The sequence below is a fragment of the Bos indicus genome, chromosome 8, assembly GCF_029378745.1.
Source record: "Bos indicus isolate NIAB-ARS_2022 breed Sahiwal x Tharparkar chromosome 8, NIAB-ARS_B.indTharparkar_mat_pri_1.0, whole genome shotgun sequence".
Lineage (NCBI taxonomy): Eukaryota > Metazoa > Chordata > Mammalia > Artiodactyla > Bovidae > Bos > Bos indicus.
This window is the reverse complement of record NC_091767.1, coordinates 89,962,452-89,975,382: the sequence shown is the minus strand read 5'-3', so window position 1 is coordinate 89,975,382 and position 12,931 is coordinate 89,962,452. Positions and strand designations below refer to the sequence as shown.

Below are 12,931 nucleotides of genomic sequence, written 5' to 3'. Positions count from 1 at the left end.
TGGGGTCTTATGGGGCTGTGTGTGGGTGGGGAAGTACAACTGCTTGGAGCTGATGTAGCTGTTCCCTGGTGAAGGAGTGGGAACTATCACACCCATAAGGTGGTTCCTTCTGCCCGAGGTGGACCCTCTGATGCTAAACTTTTTCAAACAGAGTACATCCTTCATGGACACACAGCTATGAAGATCACTTCTAACCAGAACTGGTGCCGATGGAGAGCCTTTCAGGATTGGAAGCATTCTGGGTTTTCGGTCTGCTACCCATCTCTGCAGGAGTGAGATGGGTCAGCAGAACCATCCTCAAAGCAGAATAGGAGGCCAGTGCCCATGTATTTCTGAGCTTCCTGGAATGCAGAGCAGAAAGCAGGTTTCTGAGATGGAATTCTCCATGGGAGACCATCAGAAAAGCTTCATATGGCATTTTGAGGTTGTCTTTTTGACAATATTCAACAACACTTTCCCCTCTACTTCTCAACACTTGGATATTTCCAGGTTTGCTCTTGCTATTTAAATCTTTCAGCTCAGGACAGACTTTGGAGGAAATAATTTCGTTTTCTCTGAGGCAATGCCAAATTAATTGAACAAGTTGCAAATTAATCCGGCCAGAAGCAAAACAAAACAAATAAAAACTATGGAGCTTGAAAGAAAACACCGGATAGTGGTCAAAATGTGGTCAAAAGCCTTTGGTATGGATCACAACAAACTGTGGAAAATTGTTTAAAAGATGGGAATACCAGCCTCCTGATAAACCTTACCTGCCTCCTAAGAAACCTTATGCAGGTCAAGAAGTAACAGTCAGAACTGGACATGGAACAATGGACTGGTTCAAAATTGGGAAAGGAGTACTTGAAGGCTATATATTGTCACCCTGCTTATTTTTCATATTTGCAAAGAGAAAGTGTTAGTTGCTCAGTCATGCTGACTCTTTGTAACCCCATGGACTATAGCCCACCAGGCTCCTCTGTCCTTGGACTTCTATGAGCAATAATACTGGAGTGGGTAGCCATCCCCATCTCCAGAGGATCTTCCCAACTTAGGGATTGAACTGCATCTCCTGCATAGGTAGGAGGATTTTCAACACTGAGTCCCCAGGGAAGCTCATCATGGGAAATGCTGGGCTAGATGAATCACAAGCTGGAATCAAGACTGCTGGGAGAAATATGTGTGTGTGTTATGTGTGTGTTAGTCGCTCACAGTCGTGTCCGACTCTTTGTGACCCCACGGACTGTAGCCCACCAGGCTTCTCTGTCCATGGAATTCTCCAGGTAAGAATACTGGAGTGGATTGCCATTCCCTTCTCCAGAGGAACTTCCCAACCCAGGAATCGAACCCTGGTCTCCTGCATGGCAGGCAGATTCTTTACCGTTTATGATACCATTATAAGGCAGAAAGTGAAGAGGAACTTAAGAACTTGTTGATGAAGGTCAAAGAGGATAGTGAAAAAGCTGGCTTAAAACTCAGCATTCAAAAAACTAAGATCACGGCATCTGGTTGCATCACTTCATGGCAAATAGAAGGGGAAAAAGTGGAAACAGTGACAGGTTTTCTTTTCTTGGGCTTCCAAATAACTGCAGATGGTGACTGTAGCCATGAAATTAAAATAGGCTTGCTCCTTGGAAGGAAAACTATGACAAACGTAGGCAGTACATTGAAAAGCAAAGACATCACTTTGCTGACAAAGCTCCGTCTAGTCAAAACTATGGTTTTTCCAGTAGTCATGTATGGATGTGAACTGGGGCTTCCCAGGTGGCACAGTGGTAAAGAATCTGCCTGTCAAGGCAGGATATGCAAGAGACACAGTTTTGATCTCTGGGTCAGGAATATCCCCTGGAGTAGAAAATGGCAACCCACTCCAGTATGCTTGCCTGGGAAATTCCATGGACAGAGGAACCTGGCAGGCTACAGTCCATAGCATCACAAAGTGTTGGACATGATTGAGTATACATCCACCCACATGGATGTGAGAGTTGGACCATAAAGAAAGTTGATGCTTTCTAACTGCTGGAGAACACTCTCGAAGTCTCTTGGACTGCAAGGAGACCAAACCAGTCAATTCAATCCTGAAGGAAATCAACCCTGAATATTCACTGCAAAGACTGATGCTGAAACTGAAGCTACAATACTTTGACCACCTGATGTGAAGAGGTGGAAAAGACCCTAATGCTGAGAAAGACTGAGGGCAGGAGAAGAGGGGGCAGCAGAGGTTGAGGTGGTTATAAATAGCATCCGGACTCAATTGACATGAGTTTGAGCAAAATCCTGGAGATAGTGAAGGACAGGGAAGCCTGGCGTGCTGCAGTCCAAGGGGTTGCTAAGAGTAAGATGCGACTGAGTGATTGAACAACAGCAACAACAAAATGTGATCGTATCTAGTGCCCCACCCTGCTTGTTAATCACCACAACGAGATAAGCAAAAGGTCATACAGCTTCCCACCCCTTTCTCTCCTGGTACCTGCACCTTGGGGGCAGTTTGCAACTTATTTCCTTTCTATTTTCCTGGAATTATATTCTACTAAAATTCCCTTGAGATTTGCTCAGTCCATTGGAATTCAAGAAAAGTGGGCCCTGATATACAGCATAAATGTCTAAATCTTGACTCATGACCTTCTATGTATTAGGCACAGCAGCAGCTTTTATAATAACAGTCCATTTCATGATTAAAAAAAATTTTTTTTTCTTTATTTAAAATGTTGATCAGAGGAAATGGATAAGGAAATTTCAGTAGCAAGTTCTGTAGTAGCGGGGTAGGAAAGTGTGACTCAGTCTGGCCCTATGTTTGCTACTGGGGGACGTTTGCTGTTGGGCGACGCTTGCCGCACTGCACTTGGGTATATTGTGGGTGCAGAAGAGTTGCCTTTCATTCCTTAACTAATTCATCTGCCGTCATATCCCTTAAAACCAATCACCTTGATGACGCTGTGTGGTCTGGTCTACGCTATTCTGCGAAGGGGTGGGGGCAATCTCCAATCAGGTTTCCTAAATCCTGACCCAGTGCTCAATGTCTCAGTAGCTGCGCAAAGTTCGGGAGTTGAACGCACCGGAACTAGTGCTCTTCCGAGAGCGCCTGGCCACTCCCAGAACTACTTTTAGAGAAGATTGCATTAAGGGAGGGGGCCTTGGAAGGTGTTTAAAAGGGGCTTGACTGGGTGGGTCCCTCCAGTGCCTCTACCGGACTCCAGGAGAGAGGGAGGCAGTTCTCGCTGAAGTTCCTTGCTCGTCTGGAGGCCCATCCTCACCATGTCTTCAGAGGGTAAGTCCTTGGGACAAGGGCTATTGTGACTAATGCGGAGAGTCTGGGCTGTGGGGTATCGGCAGGGCTCACCTGGAGTGATTTGAAGTTTTCTGTTTACTGTGCCATTTAGTGCTGAGACTTAGAAAGGGGGGAAGGCTAACTAGACCAGGCCCTGAAAAAGCCTCCTTAGAGAAGGAGCTCAAGATGGTAGTAGGCACCCATCATGGTACTTTTTTTTTTCCCCCTTAAATTCAGAAATGTGGAAAGTTCACTTTGCAGGATGCAGCGGTTCTAGATTGCTTTGAGGAGGGCCTAAAGGGGGAAGGGAGCCTAACTTCTCCAGAACCTGATATTTTGCCCATTTTTCATCAGAGAGTGAATTTGGTTTAGAACTGAGTCAGTAGTGAGCCCAGTTCTAATGCACTTGGGAGCCCAAAGCTAAAACTGAGGACTGAGGAGCTTGCCCTAGTTACAAGCAGAAATGCAAATATTAATGTGTATGATTCCACGATGTTTGGTTTTTCTCAGATGAGATTTCTTCGTTTAAATTTTTGACATCTCCTAATAGCTGCATATTTTGAGTCCTCTCATAGGTGGTGGGTACATATTAGTGGGGGTCTTGACAGACACATCTGGGCATTCCCAGGCCAGTGTCTGGACCTGTGCATTGCGTTGTCATTATAGTTTATATGGCAGATGCCTCAAGAATTGTTTGGGGTGCACTGACGTCTCTGGTATCGGTAAGATGTGCAGGTGGAATCCCTGAGTTGGGAGCTGAGGGAAAGTTGGGAGCTGAGGGAGAGTCGGTATTTCATGGGATTCCTCAGAGGGTGCCAGGCCAGGAGCAGAATCCCAGGAGCAGAATCCCAGGAGTGGGCTTGCGAGAGCTCTGCAAGGGGGCCTAAGCTTCCTGCCCAGAAACAAAATTCCTTCTCTTTGGGAGGTTGCAGATTGAGCAAGTCTCAGTTCTCACACACAGATCCCGGGGTTACAAGTGAACCGAAATGTGAGGCCTGAGGCTGAAGTCTGTTTCTTGTTCTGGATCTGTTCTAGAGTCTTTTTCTGGACCTGCTCCAGAGTCTCAAGAAGGCCAGAGGCGCAGGAGAACCAAGTACGACAAAAATCAGTCCAAGATTCTTTTTGAGGCTTTCAAAAGTGACGCTTACCCCGATATTAATGTCAGAATGGCTCTGGCTGAGCGAATCAAGGTTCCTGAGCCAAGAATCCAGGTAAAAATGTAAATCCTTGACAGGAGGGTGGGGCTGGGTGAGGGACCAGCCCACGTATTAACTGCCTGTTTTTAATACTGGTTTAAAAAGCCCTGCTTTGAGTAAATCCTCTTAATATTGCTGTGAGGTAGACATTATCCCCATTTATAGGAAAATAAAGGTTAGAGGTTAGTAATTTAGGTTACTACTCTGGCAAGGGGTAGAGTCTAAACTGGCTTCTCTGGGTTCTGTCAAATATTTACCATGTTAGAAATTGAAAACTGAGAATTTACAAAAAGGGGGAAAAAAAGAAATTGAAACCGAGAAATCTCAAAATATTCACTAATTCAGTAAAAATAACCATAATAAACCTGTGCTGCAGTCCATGACGTCGCAGAGTCTTAGCGACTGGACAACAATAAACTGGTTACATTACTTGTTAATTTTTGGTATTTTTTAAGAAAAGCAACCATAGTCTCAAAACCTGAACACTGTCTTAGAAGAATGGCAGAGCAAGACTCAGAAGCTGGTTTCTCAGTTCTTTGCATTCCCTTTGCTGTACCAGCTCTCTGGGCCTCTGGGAATCACAGAGAGAATATAGGAAGAGAGGAAAAGAGCAGAGGCAAATTACCTCTGGGTGTTGTAAAGAAAATGGTTTTGATTTCACAGGGACCCCCCAAGGGGGGTTGGAGGTCCCAGGGATCTTGGATCTTTTGGATCTCTGGGTCACAGCCTTGGGGGCACACTGTAGTCTCTCTGATTGCTCCTCCAGGAAGTCTACTGGGATGAGTCTGGGTCCAGCCTGGGAATTTAAGTAACACCCCCTCCTCTGCCCTCTAGGTGATTGAAGTGTGAGGTCAAGTCTGAAAACTGCTGCTGCTGCTCTTAATGAAATTCAGGTCTTTGAGGGCGGAGCTGGAATATACACAGGCTGTTTAGAAAGCCTCCCAGGTGATTCTGATGTGTAGCTAGGATTGAAATCTCTGTTCTTGACCAGTGGTTTTCAGTCCTAGATTAACGTCTCCTGCACTGGCAGGCAGATTCTTTACCACTAGTGCTATCTGGGAAGCCCAAACACCAATGCAGGAGACGTTAAGAGACTAAGAGACTTGGGTTCGATCCCTGGGTTGGGAAGATCCCCTGGAGAAGGGAATGGCAAACCACTTCAATATTTTTGCCTGGAGAATCCTATGGACAGAGGAGCCTGGCGGGCTACGGTCCATAGGGTCACACAGAGTTGTACATTACTGAAGCGACTTAGCAGGCAGGCAGGTACAACTTCACGACCACTTATGGGCAGAAGCACTGGGTTCAGAAGTTCAGTAAAAGGTTCTGGGGTTCCGTTTATACTTCAGGTAGCATCTGGAGCCAGATGGGAAACCTTGAAGTTCAAAAGCTCAGCTATGGGACATCCCTCTGGGGGCACCTGGTAGACACCCTATTAGGGCCAGAGAGTGAAAGTCGATTAGTCATGTCCAGCTCTTTGCCACCCAGTGCCTGCCAGACTCTTTTGTCCATAGGATTTCCCAAAGGGACAATAATGGAGTGGATTGCCATTCCCTTCTCCAGGGGATCTTTCCTTTCCATGGATTGAGCCCAGGTCTCTTACGTTGCAGGCAGATTCTTTACCATCTGAACCACCTGGGAAACCCAATTAGGGGCCAGAGAGACTGGGAAAGTTTCCTGGTTAGAGATCAGCTTAGCATTTGCAAAGGCCAGGGTGTGGGGGAAGAAGCCAGCATCCTGTGCCTACCTGGAGGTGGGCTTGCCTTGGGGCCAGGGTGTGTATAGGAGAGTGCAGGGTTGGAATTTTGGGAATGTCCCTCTTCCCTCACCCCTCTGCTGTAAGTTTGGGCCTTTATCCTGCAGTTTCCCTGGGGGAGTTGTTTTCCCTAAGGGAAAAGAAAATGTGTGGGAATTGTCAGTGAAGTTCCTTTATTGTTCTGTTCCATCTTCAGGGCTTGCCCAGTGGCTGGGCCTATAAAGAGGCCACTGTTGTGGTCCTGGAGGGCAAAGGGGAGGCCTGGCAGAACTGGACCAGGGTCAGGGGTGAAGAGGAGCCTCCAGGAGAAGGAGTAGCCCTAGGGGAGGTGGAACCGCATCTCAAATCTAGAGGAGGCAGAGAGGAGGCCTGCCTGGGAATGGGAAGAGAAGAGGACTCCCAGTGTCAGGCAAAGGAGAGGAGGTGGGACTAATAAGTGTCTTGCTCCCAGGCCTCACCTATCCAAGGTGAGGTCCTGAAAGGACCCACAGAGGAACTGACACTGAACTAGGGGGCTTGGGGTGAAAAGGGGTTTTACTCAGAGGGGTTCTGTCTTATAAACTAAAAAATGATTACCACTGTACAGCTTACGTAACACCTCATTCTGTCACATAGTTAACATTTCTTTATGATAAGAGCATTAAATATCTATCTGCTTTCTTAGCAACTTAGCAACATGCTGTAATTAGATCTCCAGAACTTGTTAATCTTATGACCTGAGAGTTGGTACCCTTTGACCAGCATCTGTCCAGTCCCGTCGGCCCCGCCCCCCGGCCTCCCCCGCCATGGGAGGAGGCTTCTTTCAAAGATAATCTTGATAAGAAGGGGTGAGTTGCAGTTGGCAGAGAAGAGCAGAGCCAGGAGTGAAAGTGAAAGCACAGTGAAAGTGCCAACAAGGATTGGAAAGTAGAATGGGAGAGAAAGGGTGTGTCGCTATGGCGGCCTCCACACAGCGTCCTGGGTTGTGGGACGCATGCGCACATGATGCCTTGGGGAGCTTTGCCCGGATGGTTAAGGTTGGGCCACACCTTGAATGGTTTGAATCAGCTTACCACGAATTTTACTTTTATTCTGAATTCTACCTTAAGTTACATGCTCCTTGGTGGTGATAATTATGGGACTGGGCTTAATTGGAAAATGTCTTTTTGTCTCACCATCCCTGTGACTCGGTGTCTCTTCCTTTCTCCATCTCCCTCCCCCTATCCCCGCCCCTCTAGGTGTGGTTTCAGAACAGAAGAGCTCGAGATCCTCGATCTCGCAAGAACACAAAGGAAAAGGCACGCCCCCCGGTTCCAGAACCCATTCATGGAAGAGTTGGCGCCCCAGTTCCAAGACCCAGTCAGGGTGGACTCTGTGCCCCCAACTGCCCTTGCCAGCAGTGTCTTCTGGCGGCCCAGAAGAATGCCAGTTTATTTTCCTCGAAGCCAGGGAATGCTTCTGATCAAGCTGATTTTGGTGGGTATGTTGGTAACCCCAGCATGAATATGGCCTCGCGTAACCTGCCAACTGCAGCTGATGAGCCTTCCGGAGACCTGCGCTACTCTTTCTCCTCGAGCTTCAGCCTCCACTATTTCTCCTCAGGCTTCAACCCCAAAATTCTCAATGCTTCCCAACAGTCCTCTCCACAACTGGAAGCTGGCTGTGCAGAGACTTATGTGGGGGACCCCGAACAGTTCCTGGCTCAAGGGGATGAGCCCCCGCAGGGATACGGGCAATGTCCCCCCTCTGGTGAACAGCAGCCATGGTGGAACTGGCAGCCTTCGCCTGCTCCGAAGCCAGAGATGGAATTCGAGCAGCCACTGTCCCAGAGCCTGGAGGCCGCTGTGCCTCCGTGGTCCTGTTGGTCACTTCCACCTACTCCGGCCTCTTCACCTCCTCAACCCCCTCTGCCCCAGGAGCTGTGTTCCCATCCTGCTTCTTCTCAGCCCTTTCCAAAGAAGGCACGTGCCAATATGAGGAACCTGTTCCATCCCTACCTCTGAGAAAGGACCTTGGTGGGAGGCCCTAGGCACCCCAGCCCTCAGCCATTGCAGCTCTGGGAACAGCACTTAAACTCCTGCTACAACAAAACAGTGGGCATAACCTAAGCAAGTGTGAGTCAGGTCACAGATGAAATCAGCTAGGGCTCATCTATACTTTTTAATAGTATGCAAAATTGAAAAAGGATTTGAAGATTTGTGTATTTGTGCTGGAGAGATATAGACATATTTCTAATGAAATGCAGTTGTCAAGATGGAAGGGCATAAAGTGCAGGGGATATGGGCAGGCAGAGGACCTAAGGGGTTTCCTTAGATGGGAGGAAAAGGGATCTTTGGAAGTCCATCTGTCCTGGCTTTTTATCAATATGAATCAATATGATTCACTTGATCAATATGAAGCACTTAAATGTTCTGTAAACCTTAGAAGGGATTGAGGGGTAGGGTGAGGGCTGATTTGTAGAAATAAACTCAATACTCACAGAATGGGATTCACTGTGGCTATTTCTGTGGCCTGGAATGGATCCTCCCTCTTCTCCATGTGCACACTGCCCATTTCCCTTGTCCAGCCAAGTGTGTCTTCCCTCTGGACTTTGAACACATCCCTGCTCCTGGGCAAACAATTTCCTAAAAGCAAGTCCTCCTCCCAACTCATTGTGTATGGCCAAATGCAAACCCCAGTGTAGAATGAATGGGTTTGAGTAGAGAGAGAAGTTGGAAGGTGAATGCAAATGCATCTCTTCTTTTCAGTTCACACAGTGTAGCCTGGGTCCCTCTGGTACCTACTCATCCATGCCAAGAGGGAGAGGGTGGGAAGCACACCTATGTGGAGGAAACCTGCTTAGCCAGGGGGACTGAACCCTCAAGGTTGGAGAAATTATATAAAGATGCTTCTTGTTCATGTGGCAGACTACCTTCAAGGTTACAGAGTAGCAAAACTTAGCTTTACTCAGTTTATAAATAAGGATCTGGTGTACATCAGAGCTGAACACCAGCAGCCTTAAATTGCTCTGCGCAGTCTGACTTTAAGGAAAACTAGGTGATGAGCACACCCACTCCAGTACTCTTGTCTGGAAAATCCCAAGGATGGAGGAGCCTGGTGGGCTACAGTCCATGTGGTCGCTAAGAGTCAGACACAACTGAGCGACTTCACTTTCACTTTTCACTTTCATGCATTGGAGAAGGAGATGGCAACCCACTCCAGTGTTCTTGCCTGGAGAATCCCAGGGACAGGGGAGCCTAGTGGGCTGCCATCTATGGGGTTGCACAGAGTCGGACACGACTGAAGTGATTTAGCAGCAGCAGCAGCATCAGGGGTTGAGCACAGGCTGCTGAAATGTCCAATTACATATTTCACCTTCCTTGCTTCCTTGCCATTCTGTGAAGTTAAAGTACCAACACACAGACTGCCAGGAAGGCCTCATGGCCTGAAAAATCTTAAGTTGGATCTACATTGTCAGCACCTTGGGTTTTGACTCCAGACTACTCAGGTTTCATCAGTAGACATCTTTCTAGCCTCAAACCCCCATCCTTCACCCCCATTTTTCTTCCCAAATGGCAGTACCAGGTGAAGAGGGAACGAGAGTACCACCAGATCCTGCTGGAGGGCAGAACACCAGGCTACCCCGTGCCCACGGAGGGTGTCAGGAAACTGCTCCTGTGTGTCTTCATGAGGGGATATGCTGAGTTTCCCAGGTCTGGGGCCCAAAGAGACAGAAGCAGAGCTGCATGGTAGGAGACTGGATGGCTGTCTTCTGTTCAAATGGAGCAGAAGGCTTGGCTGAACTCTGACCTTTATAAGGCTTCTCTCTGGTTCCCTGTCTTTCTGCCCCTATAGTGCCTTACAATGTGTGAAATCCACATTGGAATGGATTAATAAACATTAATTAACCCTTATATTTATCAAGCTGTAGTAAAGAGAGAAGACACTGACTCACGAACTATTTACTCATATATGCCATGGCAAAGCTGGCCATGGAATCTGTATATGCTGATTGGTGAGTGATGGTCTTTCTCTGAAATTAGACTTCAGCATTTCCAAGTTTCTTGTAGGTGGAAAAGAAATAAAAGATGCTGTCTCTTGCTTTTTGTCTCTAGTTTTCTTACATTCTTTGCAGGAAATTTATCCTCAACAAGGGCAAGTTCTTGGGAATTCCTTGGAGGCCCATTTTTTTAGGATTCAGTGCTTTAACTTCCCAGGCCTGGGTTCAATTTCTAGTTAGGGTACTAAAATCCAGCAAGTAACACAGCATGGCCAAAACAAAACCAAAAGCAAAACAAAACAACTGAAAAAACAAAAACAAATGAACAACATGGACAAGGTCTTTGTTTTTGTTGAGTCACTAAGTCGTGTCTGACTCTTTGAGACCCCATGAACTGTAGCATGCCAGACTCCTCTATCCTCCACTATCTCCTGGAGTGTGCTCAAATTCATGTCCATTGAGTCAGTGAAGCTATTTAACCATCTCATCCTCTGCTGCCTTTTTGCTTTCAGCCTTTCCTAGCATCAGGGTCTTTTCTAATCAGTCAGCTCTTCACATCAGGTGGCCAAAGTATTGGAACTTTAGCAAGATCTTTAAGAAATCAGTATTTGGAAGGAAATGATTTAGGATATATAACCAGGGATATATAACTATGCTCCTGGTCTTCTCAGATGCTGCTGCTGCTGCTAAGTCGCTTCAGTCGTGTCCAACTCTGTGCGACCCCATAGATGGCAGCCCACCAGCCTCCGCCATCCCTGGCATTCTCCAGGCAAGAACACTGGAGTGGGTTGCCATTTCCTTCTCCAATGTATGAAATGAAAAGTGAAAGTGAAGTTGCTCAGTCGTGTCCAACTCTAGTGACCCCATGGACTGCAGCCTACCAGGCTCCTTCATCCATGGGATTTTCTAGGCAAGAGTACTGGAGTGGGGTGCCATTGCCTTCTCCGCTTCTCAGATGAGAACTCCGTATCTCCCTTCCTTTCCCCAGGCTCTTGGGTGCTTGCTAAGCAGCTGATCAGAGAAAGCCTGAGGAATAAGGGAAGAGCCTGAGGTAAAACTGAGGTTCAGTTCTGGCCCCACACTCCCTAGATATAGGGCCTGGGCAACATTTCTTCTCTTAGAGCCTAGTTTTCTTAATTACCAGGCAACATATGAATGCCTCTCAGGCTAAGATAATGGTTCCAAGCATAAAAATAAACACAGAAAAGAGACTGCTCTGCCATTAATACAAGATAGTTACCATGGACAAAACTCAAAATGCAAATGACATGTTGGAGGAAAAAGTAAGAGCATATATAGTGGCAGGGAAATTAATAAAGTCAGATAACAATGAATGATACCTCTCAAAATAAAAGTGAAAGTCATTCTAAATTAAAAAAAAAAAAAAGCAAAACTAAAAATAGAATTGCCATGGTTTCCTGCAGTACCACTCCTGGGCATATGTCCAAAGAAAACTTGCACCTCTATGTTCATAGCAGCACTATTTACAATGGCTAAGACATGGGAGCAACTTAAATGTCCATCAATAGAGGAATAAATAAAGAAGATGTGGGGACTTCCCTGGTGATCTAGTAGCCAAGACTGTGCACATAATGCAGGGGCCCAGATTTGATCCTTGGTGAGGGAACTGGGTCCCACATGCCACAACTAAGAGTTCTCATGCTGCAACTAAGACCTGGTGTAGCCAAATAAATAAATATTTTTTTTTAAAAAAAGATGTGGTACACATATATAATGGAATACTGTGCTGCTGCTGCTAAGTCACTTCAATCATGTCTGACTCTGTGCAACCCCATAGACGGCAGCCCACCAGGCTCCCCCATCCCTGGGATTCTCCAGGCAAGAACACTGGAGTGGGTTGCCATTTCCTTCTCCAATGCATGAAAGTGAAAAGTGAAAGTGAAGTCGCTCAGTCGTGTCCGACTCTTCGTGACCCCATGGACTGCAGCCTACCAGGCTCCTCCATCCATGGGATTTTCCAGGCAAGAGTACTGGAGTGGGGTGCCATTGCCTTCTCTGATAATGGAATACTACTTAGTCATAAAAAAGTATGTGTGTGTGTCTGTGTGTGTGTGTGTGTTAGTTGCTTAAGTCGTTTCTGACTCTTTGCAATCCCATAGACTGCAGCCCACCAGGCCCCTCCATCCATGGGAATCCCCAGGCAAGAGTCCTGGAGTGGATTGCCATTTCCTTCTCCAAAAAAGAATGAAGTAATGCTATTTGCAGCAACATGGATGGGCTTCAGTTCAGTTCAGTTCAGTTGCTCAGTCGTATCCGACTCTTTGCGACCCCATGAATCGCAGCACACCAGGCCTCCCTGTCCATCACCAACTCCTGGAGTCCATTGAATCAGTGATGCCATCCAGCCATCTCATCCTCTGTCGTCCCCTTCTCCTCCTGCCCCCAATCCCTCCCAGCATCAGAGTCTTTTCCAATGAGTCAACTCTTCGCATGAGGTGGCCAAAGTACTGGAGTTTCAGCTTTAGCATCATTCCTTCCAAAGAAATCCCAGGGCTGATCTCCTTCAGAATGGACTGGTTGGATCTCCTTGCAGTCCAAGGGACTCTCAAGAGTCTTCTCCAACACCACAGTTCAAAAGCATCAATTCTTTGGCACTCAGCTTTCTTGCAGTCCAACTCTCACATCCATACGACCACAGGAAAAACCATAGCCTTGACTAGACAGACCTTTGTTGGCAAAGTAATGTCTCTGCTTTTCAATATGCTATCTAGGTTGATCATAACTTTCCTTCCAAGGAGTAAGCGTCTTTTAAT

At 46.8% G+C, this 12,931-nt stretch overlaps 1 protein-coding gene across 1 annotated transcript; it reads left to right on the top strand.

The window, feature by feature from the left end:
- Positions 1 to 3,234: 3,234 nt before the first annotated feature.
- Positions 3,235 to 8,181, top strand: LOC139184420 (double homeobox protein 4C-like). The gene is made up of 4 exons (XM_070794177.1): positions 3,235 to 3,247; positions 4,283 to 4,458; positions 6,396 to 6,479; positions 7,417 to 8,181. Exons 1-4 carry the CDS (start codon positions 3,235 to 3,237, stop codon positions 8,179 to 8,181), a joined length of 1,038 nt encoding a protein of 345 aa, XP_070650278.1.
- The last annotated feature ends 4,750 nt before the right edge of the window (positions 8,182 to 12,931 follow it).